Source organism: Dendropsophus ebraccatus, chromosome 2, assembly GCF_027789765.1.
Source record: "Dendropsophus ebraccatus isolate aDenEbr1 chromosome 2, aDenEbr1.pat, whole genome shotgun sequence".
Lineage (NCBI taxonomy): Eukaryota > Metazoa > Chordata > Amphibia > Anura > Hylidae > Dendropsophus > Dendropsophus ebraccatus.
This window is the reverse complement of record NC_091455.1, coordinates 185139938-185167755: the sequence shown is the minus strand read 5'-3', so window position 1 is coordinate 185167755 and position 27818 is coordinate 185139938. Positions and strand designations below refer to the sequence as shown.

The 27818-nt window shown below is 40.4% G+C and overlaps 1 protein-coding gene across 3 annotated transcripts in view; it reads right to left on the bottom strand.

The window, feature by feature from the left end:
• DPP6 (dipeptidyl peptidase like 6) overlaps positions 1-27818 on the bottom strand; it is a 1116244-nt gene that overhangs the window by 195376 nt on the left and 893050 nt on the right. For all 3 annotated transcript variants that reach the window (XM_069958878.1, XM_069958876.1, XM_069958877.1), the window contains one exon: positions 9776-9870. In XM_069958878.1, coding sequence (XP_069814979.1) covers positions 9776-9870 — 95 coding nt within the window. The remainder of the gene's footprint in view (positions 1-9775; positions 9871-27818) is intronic.

The following is a 27818-nucleotide window of genomic DNA, read 5'->3' as shown; positions in this document are numbered from 1 at the left end:
TTGGGGTATTTGCACCTCGTCAGTGTGGAGCAGGGGGGCAATGAAAAATAGAAACACACAATTACTGAACTGAAGGAGATCAGTAAAAAGAAACCTTCAAACATCAGAGCTGCATGCCTCTATAGTGTAATATCTCCCCGAGGAGAAAGCAAACACAATCTAGAAAGGAAGCATAGATTGTGAAACTCATTCTACACCACTCAGATTTCTTCCTACTAGCCTATGATCTGTGTGGTCTGGATGTCAGAGAATTTGTCTAATCACGCCCTGGACCGGGATTCTAACAATACATTTGAACCATTCAATGCTTGTTATAAGTCTATTTAGATTTGGCTGGTGTTAACCCGTTTTGCTATGTTTGATCTTCTGACCTCTGGTTTACCATTCTTTGACTTCCCATTTCCTTGCTGACTTGGTACAGTATTTGATATCTCCATTTTTTACCTATATCTGCCTGACCATTTCTTATTGTGTTTGTCTTGTTTTGTCTCTGTGTACCCAGTTACGTAGGGAGGGATTGTCGGCCAGTTGCCACTGGATAGTTAGGGCCAGGTCTGCAAGTAGGCGGAGACAGATTAGGGGGGTCTAGCTATAGGACTCTTCCCTGTCTTACAGTCCTGACATTGTATTAATTTGCCAAGGGTTTTTCTTCATTTGAGCATAGAACTGGGAGATATAAAGACATTGGGAAATTAAAAAGAGACTTCCTAGCCGGCATGCTTTGGGTTTTTTTCTCTGTAATTTAAGAGCTAGAGTATTAAAGCTTTCGCAGTCGGCCCTGCAAATTTACTAAATCCAGATAGATTTCCTTTTGTTTGAGTCTATGGCTGAAACCACAGCACTTCCTTGAAAGAACTTCAATGGTTTGACAGGTGAAATATGCCGAAGCTATAGATGTTGATGTTCTGATACAGAGAGAATTTTGCTGACAAAAGATTATATAGCTTCCTTTGAAGAAAACATTAGGATGTAATGTATAATGTCAAAGACAAATTGCAAATTCACTGTAGGAAAATCCGCAAAGTACAATGTTATAGGCATAAAAAAAAAAATAAAAAAAAAAAATATATATATATATATATATATATATATATATATATATATATATATATATCACTGCAAAAAGTCACAGATAGGTGGTGCTGTAGCAGTAGCAGGCTTTTATGTGTGGATCTTAAAATACCCCGTCTAGGAAAATAGACTGATCAGCGGGGTGCTGAGCTGCAGTTTCAGATTGACATCACTATACAGTGGACAGGGATAAATGCCAATCACTGTTTAATACGGCCGCTGAACAGCTGAACGACACAGGTGCCGGGTGTCGGCACCCTGCCGATCAGTGACTGATGAGCTTTCCCTTCCAGATTTTCTGGATGATGCCTTCAGATGTTGCTTCAATATGTTCACCTACTTTTTCTCTCCTATATAATGGCATCTATTTTTATACAAAGATTTTTGTCTCCATGTGCAGTTGTCATGTGACCTGTGGAGGTCCACAATTCTTTTCTCATGTCTTGGCTGATCTCTTTTTACTTTCCTATGATGTCAAGCAAAGAGCTCAATGACCTCACATGATGGCAGCCTATCAGAAGCTTCTAAAGTCGTGACCTAATTTTTTTATTTTTTATTTTAGAAAAATTCAATTGCAGTTGACATGGTAAAAATTTCTGACCACCTGGAATTTCAAGTTATAACTGAAATATTTGTTGGAAAATGAAATGAATCATGTGCAAAGTAGATATCCCAAAGTACTTTCAAAATATTTAAGGAGAGAAATATGTTTTAATGACTTCAACCTAATGGTCCTTTTATATGGCCTGACATGGTGTGTAAGGACCCATATGAGCGTTGATCAGCGAGATCAGTGCTAGTTTGCATTGCCTTTGCATAGCACAATTAAGTGGCCGGGCCACATGAATGATCCCTTTATCGTTTATGCGGCCATGGAAACTGACAGCACAGATATGCATATATCCATGCTGTCAGTTTCCAGATCACAAGCAGCAGTGTATACTTACCTTCTGTGCTGCTGCCTGCTCCCGCTGCCTGGCTCTCCTGTTCTGCCTTCCAGCCACCTCTGTATCTTCTGGCCACCACCTCCTCCATAATGATTGACAGCTGGAGGAGGCGGTTGGCTGAAGATACAGTAGCGGCGGAAGGACGAGAGATCCGGAAAGTAGGATGCCAGATCACAGAGCTTCTTATACAGGAAGATGTGCAGGCAATACATTTTAAGGCTATGTTCACATGTCGTATAAGACCGGCTGTTCCGTGACCCCGGCCGGGTCACGGAGCGGCCGGTCTCTGGCCTGATCATCTCGGCCGGTACTTAAGGATGATCTTTCCAGCCACAGAGCTTCCCATAGCCCAAAGTGAAGCGAGCGTCCGGAGCCACTCGCTTCACTGTGTGAACTGACAGGGCTTTCTGTGGCCGGAATTCACTGAATTCCGGCCACAGAAAACTGACATGTCAGTTTTTTGCAGCCCCGTATGGTATCCCGGCCGGAGTGTGTACGATGTGTATACGCTCCGGCCGGGATCCCATTGAAAGTAAGGCATTGTTCCACCGCGGCAATGTGAACATAGCCTAAAACATCAGAAAAGATGTAATAAGCTGAGAACTGGGTGTTTTCCAGCTCCTCTGCTGATTTTTGTCACTTTTACAAGAACTGATTATTGGCTAATGAAGTGTTTCTGGCTGATACTTGTAAAAAGTCCTATAGTATATATAGACGTATCCATTGGTATATACTGTATGTATTATTATTTTTGTGTATTATTTTTTATGTATTATTGTTTTATAGATGTAATATAGTCCATTATATGGAACTATCTTACAGCCTATATTGTGGTCCATGTGGTTCTCTTTTGGATATTACATGTTATTCCCCTCTAAAAGCTTTAAATGGCACTTCTAGAAGAGGAAAGTCCCATATACAACACCTAATGAAGTAAATAAAAGAATTCCATATACTTCAGTATAAAATTAAAGCAGCATTCAGGTCTTTATAGGTATTGATGACTATTGAATCCAGGTTCTGCATTGTGTGCATGAGGCCTGAAGCTTTGTTGGGGCCAGGGATTGAATATTATTTTACTACAGCCATGGGCAACCCTACATCAATCATAGTAATTGTCTGGTAATTGTTAGGGTTGTAACTACCAGGGTAGCAGTCAAGGCAGCCGCTATAAAGCTCAATGGCTGAGAGTGTATTGGAAGTAAGGGACAATAAATTGCGGTTGGAAATAAAATCACATGCAGAAGAGGGAGTTACAAGGAAAAATTAGTTTTTAGGAGTGAGAAGCAGAGGGATATGAAAGCCAATTATTGAGAGGCTAGGGGAAAGACCTCAAGATACAGTAAAAGGTGTCACAGCCAATACATCAAGGGTAGTGTTGAGCGAGCATGCTTCACAGAGCACCTCATGGTGCTTTGATGCTCATTTAAAAAAAAAAAAAAAGTTGTTAAAAAGCTGCTGAGCAATCAGGTCCCCAGAGCTGTGTGACTCCTATTTAAGCGGGATCACACAGCATATCAGTCAGGTGGTTCAGTTTGGCACCTAAGTATCCTTCTTCTGCAATGAGCCAGTCAGCAGCTGAGGCGGGTCACTGCTGCAGCCACTGATTGGCTGAGCAAAGACTCCTGCAGTGTCTGCTCAGCCAATCAGTGATTCCAGTGGGGACCTTCCTAGGATGCTGATTGGCTCGTTGAAGCAGAAGAAGCTGAAGGTATAAGACCCCATGCCTGGAACCCCTGACTGTAAGTATTATCCCCTCCTAACAGAGCACAGTATGGCCCTCAGGGTGTTAGTTTAAGACTGTGACTTTCTATAGGTTTTCAGGTGAATCAGGCACCCTCCACTCTGCCGGGGGAACTGCAGGGAAAACCTGGTTAAATGCTTAAGTCTCCCATTGACTTCAATAGGGTTCAATATTTAAGTGGAGCAAAGAAACATTGAATACTCTGTTATATCTTTGTAAAAATGGAAAAAAATTTCAATAAAATATATTGAATCAGAAACATTGAAAAATGCTTGACTCGAATTACAAGTACTCGAGCATATTAGTGCTCACCTAACACTAATTAAGGGCATGGATGGATATGGAAATTAAAGGGCCTTAAAGGGAAACTTACAGAGGTTCCCCATGTTGCTCACTTCTTGAGCTTAAAGAGATAGTCCTTCCCAAAATGATCTTTTAATCTGCAGCAGCCTAGTCAATGAGGTGTGGCCTAGAGTGTCCGTGTCCTAGGCCTGTGGGGACTCTCCTTTCTCCTAATGACGAGGGGGCAGGGAGGAAGAAAGAAGAGCTGTTGCAGGCCCAGGACACGAAGCTCTGTTGAGTGATGTATCTTTGGCATGCAGCCACCACTGGGATAACTAACAGCATATTAGGGTATTACAAAGGGTATTTTCAAAGTTATCCCTTAGGGGATAAGAAACTGACCAGTGGGACTGTGAACTGGTGCCCCCATTAATCATGTGACTGGAGGAAGTATGACCCCCACACGAATTATGTGAACCATGTATACATGGCCAGTGGTCCATCCATTTTTTATGGAGCTCTTTTTAAAGTAATCACTATAAAGGGGTAATTCCAAGATCATTATTTATGATATGTTCACAGGATAAGTGATAAATATGTCACTGTTGGAACCTCTAGAATAGGGGCAGGTATTTGCTGTTTAATGGTGGCCATCCAATAAGACTGTCATTTTGACGCATAGTGAACATAGCCCTAGGGTCCTGTATTCAGACCTGACCAAGGATAACATTTGCATGAAGTCTGTATTCCCCTCTGTGTTATTCTCCAACACTTCCACAAAGTTGAGAATTTTAATTGTGAGCACCAATTGGGTCCAGAGTTATTGAAGAAAATCTCTGTACAGCACTGTTACAATTTTTGGCACCAAACAAACAAAAGAGTTAATCTTTACAATGGCACCCCATGACTATTTGTTACACCTCTTCTATAGTGTACCATTGTTTTAACAGTGCATTAGGTATACTTTTTGAGTTGTATATGAGTAGGGTATGTCATTGTTTGTACATTGATATTGTTTTTACAGTTTAACTTAGGCTGGGTTCACACTATGTATATTTGAGGCTGTATTTGTGAGGCTGTATAGCAACCAAAACCAGGAGTGGATTGAAAACACAGAAAGGCTCTGTTCACATAATGTTGTAATTGAGTGGATGGCCATCATTTAATGGCAAATATTTGCTGTTATTTTAAAACAACGGCTGTGGTATTGAAATAATGGCCGTTATTTACTGTTATATGGCGGCCATCCACTCAATTTCAACATTGTGTGAACAGATCCTTTCTGTGTTTTCAATCCACTCCTGGTTTTGGTTGCTATGAGGACCTGACATGAGGACCAAATACAGCCTCAAATATACATAGTGTGAACCCAGCCTTAGGCTATGTTCACACTGCGTATGAGTCCGGCCGTAGTGCGAACAGCGAATATACGCACGTAGTTTTGAGGTTGATGCGTTCGCTTGAAATTATACGATGATATAGACCATTGTTTGAGGATGGAAATGTTCCAACTCACGGCTGTGGATTTCCATTCGGTCCCATATGAAGTACTTATTTAAGCCAAATTGGACTTGATTTTTCGATCCAAAAGGTTCTGTGAGTTTTATTGGGCTGGGCGAAGATTTCCAAGTAAATGACCTGCCTCAGATCGCTTCGAAACAAGCTAGGGAAGCATAACTGTACTACGGGCGTATGTTCGCCGTTCGTACGCATCCGGCCGCATGTTGATTTTTCCCACGCCCGTAGTTTCAGCCGCACATGTACAGCGGCGTACTTAATGTGGCCGGACTTATACGCAGTGTGAACATAGTCTAAAATGGTGACTATTTTGTAGCCCGCTAAACTAGGCCAAGAATACTACTTTAGCTTCCTAGTTCTTTTGCTATTCCACTGTCATACTTCATGGCTTTGATCCCTGCCGTACCCACCTATATAGGACAAACACATGGATATAATTAAATTTACATAATGTAAACAATAAATTATGAATACGGAAAATAAATTATGAATAAAAGAAAATAAAACTTGTGTCTCCTTTGCGACTATTGACACCGCAGACCACGCTTACACTGTGCAGAAACTGAAAGCCTTGCGTAAAACAAACAAAAAAAGATGTTTTTCAAGACCGGTATCTAAAATGTCACTCACATATTTCAATTCTGAAAGAGTGTAACTTTCATCATTGGGGCAGATGTTGACTTTTCTATATCGAAAAAAAACAGATAGTGAAGATTTTCTGTCTATGGCGGATGGAAGCACCGAGTTCAATAAACCTGGTGTAATGTTATTTGAAAAGCATTATCCATGGCAAATAGTACAAAATAACATTTCAGCCGCCTAATACAATCGTGTGTTTCACACTTTAAGCTGGGACTGTACAAATACAAGAGGATTTGAGGCTTTGGGGGAAAAAAAGCAAGGCTCACAAAGCAATTGTTATGGTCCGGAGAATCAGAGAGTAAAAGTTTGTTTCTACAGCAAGTGTAATTCCCGGCACATAGCGGCCATCAAGGTATTTTAAACGCGGAGAGATTACAGCAGGCAAAATGTTTTTCTTGATAGATCAACAGGCAGAAAACACCACCCGATGCTGTACGGCATACACAAGTACAACACTGTATGCCTGTAGGGAGTCAAAGAAAATGTCAGGCGTGCTTAATGTAATGTAACAAAGGTAATGCAAGTATTGATTTCCATGGACCATTACACTGAATATTTGGCAGTCTTCATTGATAAATATGCTTGGTGCTCTGTGGTAGATATAATCAAAGACACTTTTCTTGAATCACCACTGGTTTTAGCAAATACAGAGAAACCATTTCCAGAAAAAAACATAAATTTATCTCTGGTCTATCAACAGAATATGGGATTGCTGGACATCAGAGGACGGAAGAAACATCATCTCCACATATCTGTTTCATAGAGTTGAAAAGATTGGAGGAAGAAATCTCAAAGAGATTTATATACATATATATTTATATACATATATTAATATCAAACAATAGCACTATACCTGGACCACCATACAGAAAAAAACATACTGTATATGGGCCAATACTACCAGACAAGGGGCATTTATTGGAGTTAAGATCAGGGCAAGAGACCTCAAATAGTGATTTATATGCATATATTGGTATCAAGTAGGGATGGTCCGAACCTGTCGAGGTTCAGGTTCGTGTGAACCCGAACGCTCGCAGCAGATTCCCGCTGTCTGGATCGGGCAGATACAGCGGGAGGAACGCCTGGAAAACTGGGATACAGCCTATGGCTATGGCTGTATTCCAGTTTTCCAGGCGGTCCTCCCGCTGGATCTGCCCGCTCCGTGGACAGCGGGAATCATTACCGAGGGTTCGGGTTTGTACGAACCTGAACCGAACTCGGTTCGCACCATCTCTAGTATCAAGTAATACTGCTATACCTGGGACACATATAACCATCATACAGAATGATAAACAAACACACTATACATGGCCCAATATTACCATACAAGGTCTAAATAATTCTGCCATACCAGGACCACATATTATATCCATACAGAAAGAACACACTAAACATGGACCAATATTACCATAGAAAGCCAAAATAATACTGCTATACCTTGACCACATATTTAACGACAAAAAAACAAATTGCATAATGTGACCATACAGTTGCTAACTAAAGACAGTGGTACATACCAGCTCTACACAGCCACTATGCTGACCATTTACAGCAAAATTGTGCTACAGAAATGATTCTGTCCTACTGACAAAATGGCATAATGCAGACAACCCACCAAAAATAGTTCTAGACAGTCAGTGTTCACCAAAATACCAATCTGTTCAGCATTACCGTCACTAGTTTATGCGGCACAAACCTAGTGACAGATTCCTTTTAAAGGGAATCCATCAGCTGTATTTGCTGCTAAGAACTGATGACACTGTTGAATAACTTTAAAAGGGTACTCAAGCCCGGGGGTTATTTTTGGATCTGGCCGGGGAGTAAGTAGCTGAGAGAAAAAACATCCACTCACCTCCCCGGTTCCAGCGGCAGGTCCCGTATTGCGGCGCTCCGGTCCCCGATTCCTGGTGTCTGGCGCGGGCTTGAGACGTGACGCTTAGCCAGTCAATGACAGAGGCGGGATATGAGTGGACTTGAAACAGATCCCGTCTGTGTCACTGACTGGCTGAGCGGACTTGAGACGTCACATCTCGAGCCCGCGTCAGACACCAGGAAGCGTCCGGGGACCGGAGCACCGCGATACTGGACCCGCCGCTGGAGCCGGGGAGGTGAGTGGACATCTTTTCTCTCAGCCACCTCCTCCCCGGCCAAATCCAAAAATAGCCCCCATGCTGGAGTACCCCTTTAAGGCTATAAGAGCAAACTGTACCTTTCTTGGGGCTCCAAGCCTATCAATTGTAAACTGAGTCATGTATGTCAGTTAAAAATTGGCTGGGAAGTGAACGAAAGCAAGAAGTAATGTCAGGCTGCCATTCTTAAATGTCCTTGACACTTGGCTGAGAAATTAAAGGTGATTAGATACGTTTGTCAACCACCATTGGCCCCAGGAAATGTGCAATTTGTTTTTATACCCTAACAGCTATTAAACAGCATCTCCAGCTTTAAGCAAATATTTCATGCCCCTTTACCATTCATCTGTCATGCACAAGTACCAATCCGCTCTCATAGGAAATGTAGCTATACTAATATGAAGCTATAGATCTAGCCTTAAAAGAAATAGCCATAAATGACTGAATTGTCAGAGCAACATTGTTAGAGACTCTTCAAACCCAGCAAGCTGAGACTATCCTTTTTACTATACGGATACAATTTCTGCACTCTCTGTTCACACAAAGCCTCTATTGCTGCCTATTAAGTGGCATCTGGATAAAACATTTCAAAAACCCAATTTTACATATGCCCCAGTCTTAAGGTCTGCTCAGATTGGGAATGCAACCATAGTGGAAGTCCAGAGACTTACAGTATTTGACAGGAGCTGCAAATCTAGTCTTTTAATCATAAAGTTGAAGAGCAGCTCGGCTCTCTGTTCAAACAGCTCTGCGGCTTTGAAGTTCTGGACCAGTCATCAGGTACAGTGCGAGAAGAGGATGTGGAGCTCGGAAGTCTTACATTCAACATCAGAAACAAAACTATTATTAAGTCTAGTGTTTCTGCAGTGAAAAGCAATGATACAAGGGGCATTTCATGATGTTCAGTTAAGACAACTTGTCAACCTACAGTACAAACAGTTCTATAGCAAATACACAACAATAAACTAAAGTATGAATAGAGATGAATAGAACTTCTATGTTGTACCTTAAAGGGTCCCTGTCAATTAAAAAAATAAAATAAAATAAAGTTTTTGCTAGTCAGGGTCCAGAGGATAGGAGATATTTAACTGAATGGTGGGGGTGAGTGAATGAAGAGGCAGTGCTTTCACTGTCCAAAGGTCTCTAGGACATGGAATTAGCCATGTACATGGATGTCCCCTAGACAGCAAGTGGAGTGGTGGCTGAGCATGTGTTGAGCATTGAGGAACAAAGAACCTAGATTCTCCTGATGATGGGTATCCCTACAGTCGGACCCACTGACCTGGGTTACTATCACCTCTTCAGCTGATAGGTTATAGTGATAAGCGAACATCCCGATGTTCAGTTCGGATCCCGAACATGAACATAAAAAAAAAAAAATTAAACTTGAGTAACATTGGGAATCAATATGGCAGACAATACATCCAGTAAACTCTACTTACAAACATTTTCTTCTCGATCAGCAATGTTGACTCATTCTTTTCCACATTTAGCTTCACCACATTGCCCTGTTGAGTTCTGAATAACAGTTCTTTACCTGTGAAAACAGAAATGTTAATGTTAATGGAAGAGGTTATTGGGTTTTGTGCAGTATAAGAGTCCACAACCAATCCAGCAGAAAAAAAGAACATGTAAGGAGATCACATCAGGACAAATCATGAAAAAGAAAAGGAGGTCCAATTAAAATGCAGCCGTAATGAAGAGAAGGATGACATGCCACCTGCTTAGGAGCTCCGACTCTGTAATGCGTACATGATTGGGCTTCACAAGGGTTGCACCTCTCTCAGGCAATAGTGAGTTGAATAAGTCCTCAAAATACTGTTATAAAGGTAATTCCAGGACAGGATTCTGCAGACAGTCACCGGTCTTTGAGGTCATGCTCAAGAGAAAGTTCTTTAAGGCTAGTGATTGGCTTCAGCATCTTGTGTTGAGTGTATGAGGATGTAACTAGGACATGTCTGTTGGGAAGAGAAGGCTTTAAACTGGTAATGAGAAGTGGATTGATCATGTTATCGCCTCAGCTATAGGCTGGGTTCACACTACGTATATTTCAATCAGTATTGTGGTCCTCATATTGCAACCAAAACCAGGAGTGGATTGAATACACAGAAAGGCTCTGTTCACACAATGTTAAAATTGAGTGGATGGCCGTCATTTAATGGCAAATATTTGCTGTTATTTTAAAACAATGGCTGTTATATTGAAATAATGGCAGTTATTTACTGTTATATGGCGGCCATCCACTCAATTTCAACATTGTATGAACAGAGCCTTTCTGTGTTTTTAATCCACTCCTGGTTTTGGTTGCTATGAGGACCACAATACTGACCGAAATATACGTAGTGTGAACCCAGCCATAGGCTGTAATCTGTGGCGAAACCTGCTCAATTTCCCTGCAGCACCTCCACTGGTCATTGTCTAGCTTACCGACCAACTCTCTGCTCTCAAAGAAGTGGTCTTACTGATATACATATATAGCTTGAAAAAAGACCATATGGTTTGGTCTGAAACGTCGCTATTGCTCATGGGCAAATAAACCACTGGATTTTTTAACTTTCGCATTGGAGTGCCGTGGCTGTTTCAAGTTTATATAGTCATGCACCTGTTGGGTCTTGGTGCATCCAATTGGCACCCACTATCATTACTTTATGCATTTAGCCTATGGAATTCCGGGATGTGATTTCTACAGCAGGTGGGATGATGTGATGTCATCATGCCTGACATAGGATCCGTCCCCATGGCTCGCAACTTGGAGCCAGAAAAGAAAGAAGAGCTGCTTCCTGTATCCACACAGCCTGGATTAGGTAAGCATGATGTTTAGAAGAAGTAGTCTGGGAGGCACAGCATGTGGGACAATATTACTGTGAGGGGCACAGTATGGGGAACATTATTACTGTAAGGGACACAGTGGGGCACAGCATGGGGACATTATTATTTTGAGGGGCACAGTATGGGGGAACATTATTACTCTGAGGGGCACAGTATGGAGAACATTTTTACTGCGAGGGGTAATGGGAAGAATTATTGCTAAGATGGGCACAGTATGAGGAACATTATTACTATGAATGCCACAGCAGGGGGGGGGATTTTTACTGAGGGGAACAGCATGGGGAGCATTAATCTGATGAAGGGCGCAGTAGGAGGTATATTATTACTATGGAGGTCACAACAGTCTGCAATTTTATTATGAGGGGCACATAAGGGGGCATTATTTACTAAGGGGGCACAGAAGGGGTGTTATTACTATGGGGGCAATCAGGGGCATTATTACTATGAAGGGCTCAGCAGTGGGGGCATAGAAGGGGGCATTATTTCTTTACAGTGCAATTACTACAATTTGTGGGCCTTTAGGAGGGAAAAGGGGAAGAAAGTTTCTAGAAATATGCAGAGCCTAAGATGTTTGTCTGGAAGGTTCTGAAGAGATGAATTGTAGATTGAATAAATCGTCATGGAGGTCTGGGCTGGATGGAGAGGAAAAGGGAAAGTGATGTTTTAGATCAAAGAAGACACCACCTGTTAGTCACTGAATGGCAGTATTTTTTGTATTTTGTGAAACATTATTTTGTAGGGGTGCCCGAAGCTAATTTTTTTTCCCCAAGGGGTGCCTTGAGGTGGGAAAGGTTGGGAAGCAATGACCATGTCTATAATTAGTTAAAAAGAGCAGCATATCAGTAGAAGCTGTAAATGCTTGTATTTGCAAAACATTTAACTTGACAAACTTTACACGTTTATCTACATTAGTTGAGATGGGAATACTACTTTAATGCTGATTTTTACTCTAAAACTTACCTGGGTCAAGAGCTTTACCCAAATAACGGCTGCTTTTATGACTTTCTATAGACTAATTACAACTAATTGTCGCTGGCTCCCCACTGGTTTCATCTATTGACATGCTAACAGTAGAAACGTTAAAAACGTGAAAAACTACTGTCACATATTGACATATTGATGTGAGGAGCATATCCTGGAGCTTTCCATATGAGTTTATGCTAAGCAAGAAAGCTATGTGCTTAGCGTTAACTCCATCCCTCTATGCTTCATTGTTATCATTTATTAATTACATTCACTTGTCATGGTTACTAAATGATGAAATCCTCTCATCAGTGACTTGTACGTATTTGTAACTGTAATGCCTATTGACCCAATCACTGCTCTCAACGTTCTCTTGATATGTCTCATCTAGTAGGCGTATGAGGACTACATGCGGGAAGCATATCTTAGATATGAATGCTGACATTGGATGCAGTTCACATGTTTTAAAATGAACTGTTTGGAGGCTGTAATGAAAAATATGCTTGAGGCGACTTTTTATTTCACATTTTGCTTGTTAAATGTTCTTGGACATTAAATATTCGGTTTTGATTTTCATTAATCATTACATAAAAATGTAAAGAAACATCAAAGTAAAAATCTATTTAATTTCATATTAAAACTCACCGAAATTAAGGCCGGGTCCACACTATGTTTTTCCTATTCGTTCATATCTGTTTTTATTTGGTTACTTTTAACGAACAGAAAAACCAAGTCAACCTTATTTTTGTGTACTGTACGTTTAAAAAAACCTCGCCCACCTTAACCTGTAATTAACTGCCGGGGAATCATTTTCCTTTTTTTTATTAGGAATGCCACCCAAATCTCTGGTTAGTGATGAGCGAGCATGTTCGTAAATATTGATGATGTTGATGATCGGAAGGGTTATAACGATCATTTTCGAACATGTGAACGTCTGTCTCGCGATGTATGTAACTGCACAAGTTTACTCCGACTAATTTGAAAGAGCCAATGAATGTGTGGGGAAGGAAGGGCCCATCAGGTAATGTATTAGCCATGTCCAATCCTGGCATTACTGTGATTGGCTATGTTCACACTACGTATAAATACGGCCGTTGTTGCCATCGGCAACAATGACCGTACTTTATGCACCTGTGAACACTGCCTATTGCTCTATGGGATCCCGGCCGGAGCGTATACACATAGTATTCGCTCCAGCCGGGATCCCGTGCGGCGCCGCAAATAACTGACATGTCAGTTTTCTGCGGCCGCAAATTCAATGAATTGCGGCTGTAGGAAACCCTGTCAGTTCACACAATGAAGCAAGCGGCTCCGGCTGCTTGTATCATTGTGTGCTGCGGGATGATCCGGGCAGAGCCCGGCCATTCCGTGACCCGGCCGGGGTCACGGAACGGCCGGTCGTTTACGTAATGTGAACATAGCCATTGGCTGTATGATTAGCGTCATTACATACGTTACGTTCGTGCTATAAAAATGCAACGCTTAGCAGAATTTTCTCACAATCTTTCCTGATTCTTGGACTGTTCGGTAGGGAGAGTGACACGAGCAGGGACAGCATATTCATGTTGGAGTACAGAAGGTACACTGCGGTTTGCTGATTCATATTTACATGGTTTATTTCCCTTTGGTACTGTCTCTGTATTTTCCCTTATGCTTTGAGGATTTATTTGATTTGCACTATGCACTTTAAAGGCTTAGTACAATATTGGCAATAGTTTTTCCTTTTTTTAATTTTGAGTAGGAGTAGGAGTACGCATGCACATTTGTACTTTATCAAACTACATTGCACCTTATTCTCTGTACTTGTCACTTCTGAGCCCATTTTATGTGTTTTAAAGTATGATTATAATTGAAAACAGTAAAACATCTAAAAAATTTTTTCAATGTGTTCTGTTCCCAAAAATGTTTTTGCGACCTTAGGTCTGTCATTTGCTTTTATGCACTATATACTATGTATCAATTAGCCTATTCTTTTAATATATTACAGTTGTAAAATATAATGTATGTTAATATGACAAAAATACAACCTTGCCATTTTTTTTTTTTTAGCAACTTCTACTATCTAAAAACTTTGGTAGAGTTTGTCCATATACCATATAGTGTTGTATATCCAAGTCTAAATGAGAAGGAACAAATATCCAACTTCAAAGGCCTTCCATCTAGTAGAGAATAAAAGGGACTGACTAAAAGTTTTGTCTGACAGCAGGAAATCTGCTAAAAAAAATATATATATATATAAAAAAAATACTCCAGCACTTTATCCCTGATGCTCCGGTGGTCCACCCAGAACTTTGTTCGCTTTTCTGCTGTTATGACATCGCATACATCTATGTGATTGCTACAGTCAATTGCTACTTGCCCCCCCCACCACCACCAACCCCAAATAGATACTGCAGTGGCTAATGACTATAGCTTCTAGAGGGTTAAAGGGGTACTCTTTTCTTTCAAATGAACTAGTGTCAGAAAATAATATAAATTTGGTTTCTGATGGTGGGTGTTAGCTAAAGAAGTTATCCAGGCTTCTAATAACATGGCCACTTTGTTCCAGAAACAGCACAGTTTGGGTGAGGTACTGCAGCTCTGTCCCACTGAAGTGAATGGAGCTGAATTGTAATACCACACACAACCTGAGGACAGGGGTGGCGCTGTTTTAGCAAGAAAGTAGCTGTGCTTTTTTGTAAACATGGAAAACCCCTTTAACAATGGAGTCATGGCTGTAGTTAACAACGTGTGTGGAATAGACTACTGACAATATAACATGAATGAAAGGCAGAACACAAACGAATAAAAAGCCCATTGTAAAATCATCAAAAGTAAAAAAAAGCATATTAATAAAAGCGCAAATCATAGTGACAGCATTACAAAAGAACCAGGCTTATAAATAAAGACAGGGACATCATCACAATATAACAACAAATAACATCATTATAATAGAGAACAGCCTAAGAATAAAGAGAAAACACTATGCCATACCATTTGTATAGGAAATTGCCTACTGTAGGAGTAAATATGATTTTGAAGCATCAATACAATATAAAACATAGTGATAGGAAAAGGAAAAACACTATTGACACCATAACATAAAAAAGCAGCCTGTAAATGAATACACAGTCTATTGTGTATTAAACAGAAAGCGGTTTATACATCAAGACAGTGGTTATTGCGGCATCTTGGTAACAGAACACAGTCTGGAAATGAAGACAATAACCACTGTGACATTAGCCTAATAAAACGCAGCGTGAGAAAAAAAAAATCCCTACTGCGTTCCACTATAAGGTATAATAGCGTATGACTATTGTTGCATAGTCATAATAAAACATGACATAAGAAAGAAGGCTCGGTCTAAAGTGATGGCATCAAAATAGAACAACAGTGATAAACAGAGGCGCAGGTGACTGAGACATAGTCAATACAGAACACAAATAAGAAGAGCGGAAAAAAGTGTTGTGACACCATCTCAACACAATACAGTCTAGCAATTAAAAAAATAAAATAAAATCCATTCACTATCAAAAAATATAGGTTAAAGAGGATGTACCATCAGGTACATCCTTTTTAATATGACCAATGGATAGAACGGCACCGTCACGGGGAAGCCTGTGCCACGTTCCGTTTTTTGAACCGCGGCCCGGTTCCCGTGTACAGCGCCATTCTATTCATGGGTACCGGGCCGGAGCTGTAGCACTGGAAGTGGGTCAGCCCGCCCCTAGTGGGAGGAAACCCTCGCCCCTCTATGACGCAGCTCCATTGATTCTAAAGGAGCTGCGTCATAGAGGGGAGATGAATGGCGCCGTACACGAGAACAGGGCCGCGGTTTAAAAAACAGACCACAGTATCGGCTTCCCCGCGACATCGCCGTACTATCTGTGGGTCATATTAGAGAGGATGTGCTTGATGGTACATCCTCTTTAAGGATAAAGAGATACTATTGTGGCATTGTCGATCAGCACTTTGACCCTCCTCCCAAAACTGTTGACAGCACTAGATGGGTGACATAAAACTAAATTTAATGTCTATAGTAATAGTATTATCATAACTAGAGATGAGTGGATCAAACCCCAAGAAACCCAGATTCCTTCGCAAAAAGTTTGGTTTGTTACGGAACTGAACTTTTTGCAAAGTTCATAACAAATCCAGTCCAAGATGGCGGCTGTACATTTTAATACACTACTGATATTCTATATACAGTAAAACACAAAAGAGCCTTTGCTTTCCTGTCCACACCCCCCTAGTGTCCTCTTACAGGTATTCCGTGTTCACAGCTGATCGCAGCCACCTCCACTTCCAAGACAAACTTGTCTTTGGAGTGTCAGCCCGTTCAGCCAATCATACACTAAGACAGGACAGCGCCACAGTCAGTGATCGACTAAGCGGACTGTCACTCCCAAGACGAGAGAGACAGCCCACTCAGCCAATCACTAAGATAGAACAGCGTTGCATACAGTGATTGACTGAGCATGCTGTCACTCCCAAGACGAGAGTGACAGTGCTCTCACTGATTGAGACGGGAGAATACTGCAGCCAGTGATTGGATGAGTGGGCTGTAGCTCCCGAGATGAGTTTGTCTCGAAAATGGAGGTAGCTGTGATCAGTGGGGGACACCGAAAACCTGTGGGACACCTGGTGAGTGTGGACAGCTAAGTAATGAGGAGCAAAGTTGCTGGACCACACTACAATTGTTTAGCTATTTTAGTTCAACAAGTTTGCTCATCACTACTTACCCGTCCGTGCTCCCCTGATTCGAATAAACCCCAACTTTGCAGCAAAGTTTGATGAACCTGCCAAACATTTAAAAAAAGTTTACTCATCTCTAATTATAACAAAATAAATATATAAATAAATAAATAAATAATCGAGTCACACTAGATGGCAAGGGTCCTGAGCTAAACTGATTGATGACTCTACCACGGTCTATCATACCGGATCATGATCATTATCCGTGGCCTTCATTATGAATAGATGACCACCTTTTCCCCATAAAATCCCCTCATGGGAACATAGCCTAAAAGTGATATTTTCTACAAGTCAAATGGATTGAATGGGTAAAAAATTCTGTTGGACAAAAACAGTCATTTTTGTATTACAGGCTCAAGGACACTTTATTAGTTATATCTGACAGCTTATTTGTATGCCTTTGGCCAGGTTTATTATGGTAATCATTCTAAAATTGTTTTCGGAGTGCTATAATTACTCGCTGATCACGCTGAGCACAGCCATTTCTTCTTTCAAATCAATACTGACATTTAAAAACTTTAGCATTGAAACCTATTCAACACAAGTCATGATTTATTTATTTTTTACATTTTTTTCTTTTAACTCTGTGTTTCCAAAAAAATTCTGAAATCAGTCTAAAATTTCTATAGGTGGCTATCATACCTGGACCCTGGTGCCAGAGGAGGACCAAAGAAGCCACTACTACACAAGATACCACTATTTTAAAGGGGTTATCCAGTGCTACAAAAACATGGCCACTTTTCCCCCTCTCTTGTCTCCAGATTGGATGGGGTTTTAAACTCAGTTCCATAAAAGTAAATGGAGCTTAATTGCAAACTACACCTGAACTGGAGACTGAAGAAGAGAGGGGGAAACGTGGCCATTGTTGTTTTTGTAGCTCTTGATAATCCCTTTAAGTGGCACATGGACTCAAAGGTACAGGTTCAATCTCTAACCTACTGTATCCTCTATTTTATTTTGCATATAAATGTAGAGAAACCCTATATGGTTGTGTTACTAAGAGTAGATTCCTTTCTTTTCAACAGAACAACTAAATACAAGATAAACGACCTACACCTCCGATACTACAGCCAAATGTTTGTTGATATGAGTCAATAGCTACCATACTGACTATCAGATTAACTCTTATTTCATGCTGAGTTTACTTACATTTTCACGTTTGGCACATGTAAATGTTGACACAAGTTGATATTTTCATGTAGATCTATTAGTGGTGGTTGCTCTTATCCAGGAATTAATTAATGTGGATGTGTTTATTGATACTTCCTCAGATACTAAGATGCTATTGTACTGACTGAACATCTGTAAAGGGCCTATTACATGGGTCGTTAAGAGGAGCAAACGAGCGCTCTCAGCGCTCGTTTGCTCCTCATTCCCTGCTCGCTGCCGCCGCTATTCAACGCGGCTGCAGCGTGCGGGTGAGTGCAGGAGGGGGCGGCGGGGAGCGGCGGGGAGCTGCGGGGGGCTGCACGGGTGATCGCTGATCGTCCGGGCAGCCCATAGGATATAGCAGCGTCTGCTGCCGATGCTCCTATTCAACGGAGCGACGGCAGCAGATCACTGCTATATCAGTCGCTTGTTTTTCAACATGTTGAAAAACAAGCGACTGCAACGATCAGCCGACATGAACGATGTCGGCTGATCGTTGCACTCTATTCCACGGGACGATAATCGTTCCGTGGAATAGGGCCTTAAGTCATTCATTTTTAGTCAGATAAATAATTGCTTAGAATTGTTATGGTCTCATCAGTCTTCGTACTGTACATCTACAACCAATTATTATAGTATCAATAGTTATTTACCTTGAGCCCGAGTTAGGTAATCCACAAAGGGGCTGTTTTGGCTCACTGTCCCTGCCTTTTGGACTTGTTGGCTCCTTAACAGGCTGGCCTCAACCTAAAAACTGGTTGCTATGCTGAGTATAGTGAAACATAGAAGACAGGGACAGTCATCATAACACAATGTATAACACCTGGGCCGTGTGGCCAGGAGGCGGTGAAGCCCCGGCAAAAAAAACATGGACGTCGTCGGTGCGCTCCCAACCACTGGCCGGGCTGGTCGCCAGGGACACCTTCGGCGTGCCCCCAGCAACCGGCCAAGCCAGCCGCCGGAGTTTCTAGGAGGCCGCACACACGCTCCAGCAGTACCGGGAGCCGAGTGTGACGGCTGGCTTCTGACAATGAATAGGGGAGACATCTGTTTTCTTTATTCAATCACTATTTGGTTCAGTTTGCAAGGTATAAGTAATACAAAATCTTTCTTTACCGATTGAGATGGACTCTCACAGTTAAAGATTTTTTGCTTGTTTTTTTTTGACACAAAACTGCCCATAAACAGCTATTTTACAACTAAGAACCCCCCCACCTTCCCAAAGTACAAGGCCCTTTGTTCCTACAATATATATGCCAAAATATGACTGTATTTTGCCAAATATTTTGGCATGTTAAGATTCCTAAATTTGTCCCATGTGATACAGGTGTTTTTTTTTTTTTTTTTTTTTTTTTTTTTAGATATAACGTTTGGTAACCGCCTAAAAAAATGCTTCAAAATCAACAAAAAAATTGTAAGAAATTGACAAAAAAAAGTTACCTCCCCCCACCCTCTGGAGTACCCCTTTAATTTTTGGAATTGTTCAATTTACCATGGGCCATGCAGCATAAGCTAATGCAAAATGCCTCCATGTGCATAAAGCTTTACATCCCCTTGTTGACCATGCTTTATATACAGAAGGTATATTCAGGTGTTAATAGACATTCTTCTGGACCTTTCCTTAGTCTAACTACGTATTTTTAAAAGGCAATTATGTGTAACCTATTTTCATAAGTATTTCTCCCAGTATGAAGCCAGTGATGAGCAGATCTCAATGGCAGCTCTTTCAGCTCATAGTAATTGTCCACTCTGGAGCACATAGCGTCTCCGAGATTGTATTTTCTGCTTTTATGTTCTTCTCACCAGATGGGTCAATTGAGGTGACAATGGATTTAACACTCGTGTTCCCATTCTGTGCCTTTGGTAGCAGTTTTATAGTCGCACTAAATGTGACACAGTGACAGATCTTTAATAGATAACCTGAACAAGGAATTACATGAACAAATAAAAGACATTTTGTTTTTCATAACAGATTTACATAATTGCTCAATCACAGTCTGTCAACTCATTACCGAATACTTAAGTCAAGCAAACCGACAATATAATTACTTTCATCCCGCACTTCTTCAAATCATTAGTTAAACAAATGCACCAATGCAATTAAGGCTTTTTATCTACTATTTATGAAGTTGCTTGGAACTTATTTCAAGTAGTTTAGACTTGAGTAAAGGCCATTTTACATGGGCCGATGAGTGGATGAACGAATGTTCCTTATCGTCATGTAAACCAACCAACGTTCGGCCAGAGAAAGGAGCAAACGTTCCTTCGTCTGCTGATCATATCTTTGATATTCATATATATTCATATATATTCTGAAATGCTGTAATCAAAATTTCTCATGTACATCTATGTTTGGGAAGGGGTTAAATATAAATTACAATGGAAATCACTAGAAACAAGCCATCCTTGAACAAGCTCAGGTTTGTCCAAAGCTGAACGATCTGCAACTGGTGGTTGAAAAAGTTGGATGTAGCCTTAGGGAGTCCTGGAAAACATAGATATGGCCTATGGCTGTATCCATGTTTTCCAGGCAGCCTTAGGGCAGCATCCAACTTCTCCAACCACCGGTAATCAAATGCAGAGTGTTCAGGTCCTGACCAACCCGAGCGTGATTAAGGTTCGGACATTATATATTAGTTAAAGTGTCACTGTCATATTTATTTATTAATTTATTTATTTATTTTCAGAAATCAATAGTACAGGCGATTTTAAGAAACTTTGTAATTGGGTTTATTAGGCAAATATGCCATTATCTACATTCAGAAAGACTTTCCCCAGGAGAGCAGAGAACAAAGGATTACACAGTGGGACCTGTGTGAAAGCTGGTATTCAGAGGTCAGTGCTGACTTCAGACGAGATAGCCAGTGATGTAGCTGTAAATTAACTCCTTGTTGTCCTCTTTTGGTGCCTCATCTCCCTCAACCCCTCCCCTCTCCATAGAGAACAATGAAGAGCTTCAAACTGCTTTTTCATGATAAAAATGCATTTTTGGGCTAATTAACCCAATTACAAAGTTTCCTAAAATAGCCTGTTGATTTCTACAAAAAAAAATAAAAATAAATAATTCAATGACAGTGACTCTTTAAACTTTGACCTAAGAGGTAAAATTTGCAAAAATATGACATTTTATGTCAGCTTAGCACGTTATCTAGCATGATTTTCTGAAACTGTTATATTAATAGCTTGTCTTTTTATTTTTGTATGCCCAGGCTCAACACTCTATCGATGGTTATGTGAACACGGTAGGAGTAAAGATAATGCGGCACTCATCCAATATTGCAAATAGGTGTTTATCCTTCACATGCTCGTGGATACAAACAAGCCACAGTAGGCTACTGTGACTTGTTTGTATGTGAAGAATAAACACCTATTTGCAGTATTGGATGAGTGCCGCATTATCTTTACTCTTACCGTGTTCACATTCAGAGACTTTTCATTGTGCTGAGCACTATCCAGGAGTTTCCAGTGGAGGAATATAATTCCATTGTGAAGTGGTCAACCCAGCTACCCCTAGTGGAGACTCAGCTGATTACGGGCAGGTGTGGAGGTACGTCTTGTTGGATCTATCGTTTGTTATGGCTGTGTATGGTACTGCAAATTATATACTATATCAGGCAAAAACAGATATATGGTGATGTCCCTATGTAATCAAGAAAAATGACCTTTTATCTAGCTGCTAGCAGAATTCTTGAGAATTGGAGCCCCCCCCCCACACACACACACAAACACACATGACCACCACCACCCCTTTTTTCCCGGGTCAGTTTATAAAGAAAACTCCCTTAACAATGCACAAGAACAAAGATTCGAAATCAATACAATATAAAAACACATAAAGTAGCATAAAATATTAAAGTCTAGTTACTGTAGTTTAACCCATAAATCTTCAGTGTTGATCAACAGTAAGGCAAATCCAACCATATCAGGCAATTCCGATTTTGGGTTAAAAATATTTCTAACTTTAACTAAGTCTATCACAACAAATCCTTAGATCAATGTCCCATCTGAAGCAATCTGCTACAGCTAGCTTGTGATATTTTTTTCTTAAAGAAAGGCATTGATTTAACACATCAGCCATCATAACATTCTGTTGCAGAAAATTTTACCAATTCAATGTTCTGACAGTAAGATAAAAAAAAAAATAGGAAAGAACTTTTATGCACCAATGAAAACTTTCTTATGTATGGGATATTATAGAGCCTTGGTATAGACTTTTCATTAGGGCCCAAACTCCTAACAGCTCTATCTCAGCTCTAGATATTATGTAATCTCCCATGGGGCACATAGATGCTGTAATGTGATCTGCACAGAATCACAGCAATAGGTGACACCACTAGATAGATGGCACCTGTATGAGACAATTGCAGATTCCTGTGGAATAACCTCTTCAGAGGTCACAAAATAAGCTCAGTAATGTTTACCATTCATCTCAATTGGACAGGTCCTGTGAATTGTTGTCTATGCCCATGGGCTTGCTGTAAAGCACATCACTTACATGTTCTCTTTGAAGCAGATCTGTCAGCAGAAGAACAGCCAGTTTAGCAAGATAGGGCCAGTCATCATGATTCCAGGCATACCTCTTTTATCTCCATAATTATTTCCAGCACTAAGATATTCTTTTAACATGTAACAATGAGTTTTTTTTAAGCCCAGGGGGTATTTCCCAGCATGGCAAAAAAAACTGGTAAGTCAAATCCATCTCCTGTTTAACTAGTTGCTGTCAGTCAAATGGGTAGGTGGATGCAGGTGGGTACTGGGATGACGAATAAGAGGACATAGCCTGGACTTACCTGGGCTTTTACCATGCTGGAGAACACCCCCTGGACTTTTGAGCTTAATTTAAATAATAACAAAACAGTCTTTTATCTTTAAGATTGAAAGGACTACGGAAATTATTAAACATTCTTATGTGCAGAATTCTAATGAGATCCCTTATCTAGCCATGGGCTTATTCACACCAGCGTTTTACTGCTGACAGGTCCACTTTAATTTAGCTTTTTGATACAAGTCATATAACTGAAACTTAAGGGCAAGAAAAGTAATTCAAAGTATTTTTGTATGTTTTAAATTTGAAAAGTTGTTGCTGAAATGTGATACTTACCTTAAAGCAATATATTTGAAATGTGAAGTTATAACATTCTCATTTGTTTTTAATAACCTTGCTCGCAAAGTAACCTGCTAAGGTTCAAAGTAACATTAAAAAGAATACAAAACTAAATAAACTACAAAGTACACAAAAATGGAGCAGAGGATGAAGATAAGAAACTTTCCTTTATCCTCATACCCCATGATCTATAGGGACATATCAGCAGGTTAGATGCTTGTAACTAGAGATGATCGAACTTTTCAAAAGTTCAGCTCGGCAGGTTCGCCAAACTTAGAAATAAAGTTCGGGTTCGTCCAAACAGAACCTTAAACTAACCACACCAAGACATGTAAATGATTGCAGATGTTCAGCTGTTTTAGTGTAGTTCACAAAGTTTGCTCATCACTACTTACCTGTCTGTGTTCAACCGATGTCCTCCTTCTCCAGTGTCCAGTTTTCCCTGCAGCCAAAAAAAGCCTACTCAGCTAATCACTGCCTGAGACGGGACAGGACAGAAGACAGTGAATTGCTAAATGGGCTGCCACTACCGAGACGAGAGTGACAGCTGGCTCAGCCAATCACTGACTGATTGAGATGGGACATCGCGGTGGTCAGTGATTGGCTGAGCCGGCTGTCGCTCTTGTTTTGGGAGGGACCAACCAAGCACTGGCTGTGGTGCTGTCTAGTCTTAGTCAGTAATGGAAGAAGCTACTATCAGCGGGGGACAATGGACACCCGAAAGAGGACAAAGAGGGAGAGTGGACAGGTGAGCATACCCTTTTTTTTTTTTTGCATTTTTTATGTGTACCAAATTATACAGCTACCATCTTTACTAACTTGTCCTGAACTTTGCAAAAGTTGTGGTTCTATACCGAACCAAACTTTTTGCAATGTTCGGAAGTTAGTTAGTAAGATTCGTTTCGCTCATGTCTTTTTCTAACCTGCTAAAGTTTCCCTTTAATTATATTGTGATCGGTAAAATATTACTATTGTGTTATTTAGTTTATTTTCTATATTATTAATCTATTCATAAGCATGCCAATCCAGCCCAGTACATACTGTATACTCTACGGTGTAGAATTTTTAATGTGTTCTTTTAACAGTTAAACTACTTTAATCTTTTGTTGTAGCACAAAATAATGTTCTAAGAAACCACAAGAGGCCAATAAATACTGAGAGACCTATCGATCAAAGCCCCTAAAAGATAAAAGAACATTGTCAAGTTGCTTTTCAATTTGTTTACATGTTTTTACACTCTTCAAATAGAGACGTAACCAAGCACATAAAAGTTGTCAGAGAAAATGCAGAATGTGCAATGAAGTTCAATACAGCAAACATTATATAATGAGACTTTGAAGAGATGGTCGGTGCTACCACTGAATGCTTGAAGGTAGAAGGAAAATATTGATAAACTATGAAAACAATCTCCAAAGTAACTTTCATGAAGTGAAATCAATTGTTTTCCTATTATCCTTCCCATCCTCCGGAAAGTCAAAGCCTCGTCTGTTTAGAATAGATAAATTCACAGATGTTAAAATGATATTTCTACATAACAAATTGATTTTGGACACATTTCCGGTGACTTTCCTACTGTCTTATTGGGAAATATAAGCATGTATATAAATTGTTCCGAACCAACACATTTCTGAGTGGAAGATTTCACTTACCCTGGAATAAAGGGTTTCTCCTACTAATAACATAAAATATTCATGAACTAGGTGATACGTGTTAGATCACTGAGGGCTGAAATGATGCTGACAGGTTGCTAGATTGCAGAACCAGGCTTTACTCTTGGCAGTCACCCTTCCCCAATGCCAACAAAGGCCTCCAATACGCTGATATCCCCAGGACATGGTAGGAAAATATAGCGGGACCAAACGATAGTCACAAGAAGAAATTCATTCAAGCTTGTATCAAATGAAAGAAGGAAATGAAGGAAAAACAAATAATAACTTGCCATTTGATTATGTGGATAATGGGAATACTCATCTTATAGGTTGGTTGAAACTTCCAAAATCAAATATTAAAATTCCCCTAGAAAGACTGGAAATATAGAGGGCACATGGCAGCAGGGCATGAACTAAATTAATATAACTACCACCTGAGGCTACTGAGACTGAGGCATCGCCTAAAACCAGACACAAAAAAAACTGGCATGGACCATAATCCAGTAAAAACTAACCCTGTTACCAGCAACTATATAAACATTAAAATCCTGAAGAAGGTGACATGAATAAATCAGTCCTGCTTTAACAAGGGAACCACTACTAGGACACCACCAATCACCAATACTAGATCCACAGTTCCTCTGTGCCTTCCCACTATCATTCTACCACAATGTTAAGTGGGGTAGCGACACACAAGGTTGACCAATTTTTTTTTTTGTAACCAAAGTTTTATTTTGTCACACATTTCATTACACCAATAAAATTTTTATTTTTCCACTTACGTAGCCTTATGAGGATATGTTTTTGGCATTCACCATGCACTATAATGTAAATTATATGTTAATGTCATACTGCTAATTAATAGGTGCCTGTCATGGCAACCCACTAGAAATGTGTCATTGCATTGTGGTGGGGTAGATGGAACCAAAGAGGAAGCTTGATACTTCTGTTGTATCACTAAAATGTAGTGGTGAGCAATGTCTGTAGTCTAGATTAAAGTTAAAGCAAATCTGTACCGCTGGACACTGCTCCAAACCACCGATACTGTACTGTTGTCTTGCTTAATCCATGCATGGTCCTGGGATCAATTTGTCCTCTGGGGTCGGTATTCAGGCTAAAAAATAATTTTTATTCTGGTGGTGCAGTGTCATTGAGGCAGGGCCTAGAGTATCAGTGCCCTAGGCCTACCACAGGTAAAGATCCTGCCCAGGGTCATGACAACAGAAGAAAGGCGGGGAGAGAGAAGCTGAAGGTCTAGGGCATGGATGCTCTAGGCTCCGGTTCACTGACACTGCGCTGAGAGAATAAAAGTTATTTTTAGCCCGACTATCGGCACCAGGACCCCTGGGACCAGGCATTCATTCATAAATATTCAATCATATGTGTTGGGGAAAAACCAAATCACGTAATGCTAGAAGTGATCCAACATAGTTTGGAGCTCAATTAAACATGTCAAAAGTTATTGATCGCACTGGGTTTCACTGCTGAAACCTGCTGGGATACAAAGATGCAGTCATCGAGAGAGTGTAGTGGCAGTTCTATTCACTCTCTTGCCCCTCACTAATTCCAACACTTTAGCCTCAAAGACTACAGTACATACTGCGATCACATGATGACATGTCAAAAGTTATTTATAATGACAGTTACTCTTTAAACACACGCAGCGAGATCTACCGCCTTTTGAGCATGTATGAATCTTCTTAGTCATAGAATAAAATTCTAGTCAGACGTGTTAGATTATTCTGTTTGTGTAGAACTCACTGTCTTAAGGATTTTTTATTTTAAATTAAGATAAGAAAAAGTCACCAATGGGTTAATAACTGATAGGAAACAGATGAAAATAAAATTTTGGGTAGACAATTTTCTATATGTCATATTAAATGCATTTCGCTCTTTGCTTGTCATAAAGGGACTCTGTACCCACAATCTGACCCCCCCAAACCGCTTGTACCTTTGGTTAGCTGCTTTTAATCCAAGATCTGTCTTGGGGTCAGTTCGGCAGGTGATGCAGTTATTGTCTTAACAAAACTACTTTTAAACTTGCAACCCTGTGTCAAATTGGCATGTCCTAGAGTGTCTATGACCTAGGATTGTGACATCCCTCTGTCCCTCCTCCCAGCCCTCTTCATCATTAGGAATGCCCCTGGAACATGTTTCCCTTATTCATCACCTGTGTGGACACTTCACATGAGCTGGATTGTTAAGGCACCTGTGCAGTGTTCTGAATGTGATGAATAGGAAAAATGGTGAAGAGGGACGGATGGGTGTCACAATCCTAAGGCATAGGTACTCTAGGCCATGACAATTTGACACAGGGCTGCAAGTTTAAAAGTAATTTTTTAGGACAATAACTGCATCACCTGCCGAACAAACCCCAGGACAGATCTTTGATTAAAAGCAGCTATCCGAAGGTACAAGTGGTTTGGGGGGGGGGGGGGGGGGTCAGATTGTGGGTACAGAGTCGCTATAAACATCTATTACATAGCCCAACTGCTTCTGCCAGGCTACAGGCTCCTGGTACACCATGAATTCCTGGGAAATGGCATATTATTGGCTTTATGAGCATAGCATATCTTTTAAGTTTACTTAAGAATAGAGTCTAGCTAACAAAAAAAAAAGAGATTAAGCAGATTAAATTTACAAATCTAAGCCTCTCCTCTGGTGTAGTATGCAGAAGACTGCCTGAGGCATTGCCTTCCTTGCTCCCTTTATGATAGATGCTGCTCTCCCTACAGTTTTACATAAATTAAAGGTCACGGAAAAAGGAACAAAGAAAGTTAGACGTTTTTTGATCAGTTTTAACCATGTGCAAATCCCTGTAGGATTGATGGACAGATAATGATATCGTAGGGTCTCCTGCAGCAAAATGACATCTAAATGTGCAGGAGAAAGAAGAAAGCCCTTGATGAGAAGTTAAATCCGTTCACGTAATCCCTATGTCTACATGGTATTTTGAAGATGTAATGGTAAATTCTTTTGATTTTCTATGTATTAAACCTCAGGGATGCTGGATCAATTTACTATTGCAGTAAATATACAGCATGCTGTAATGATGCT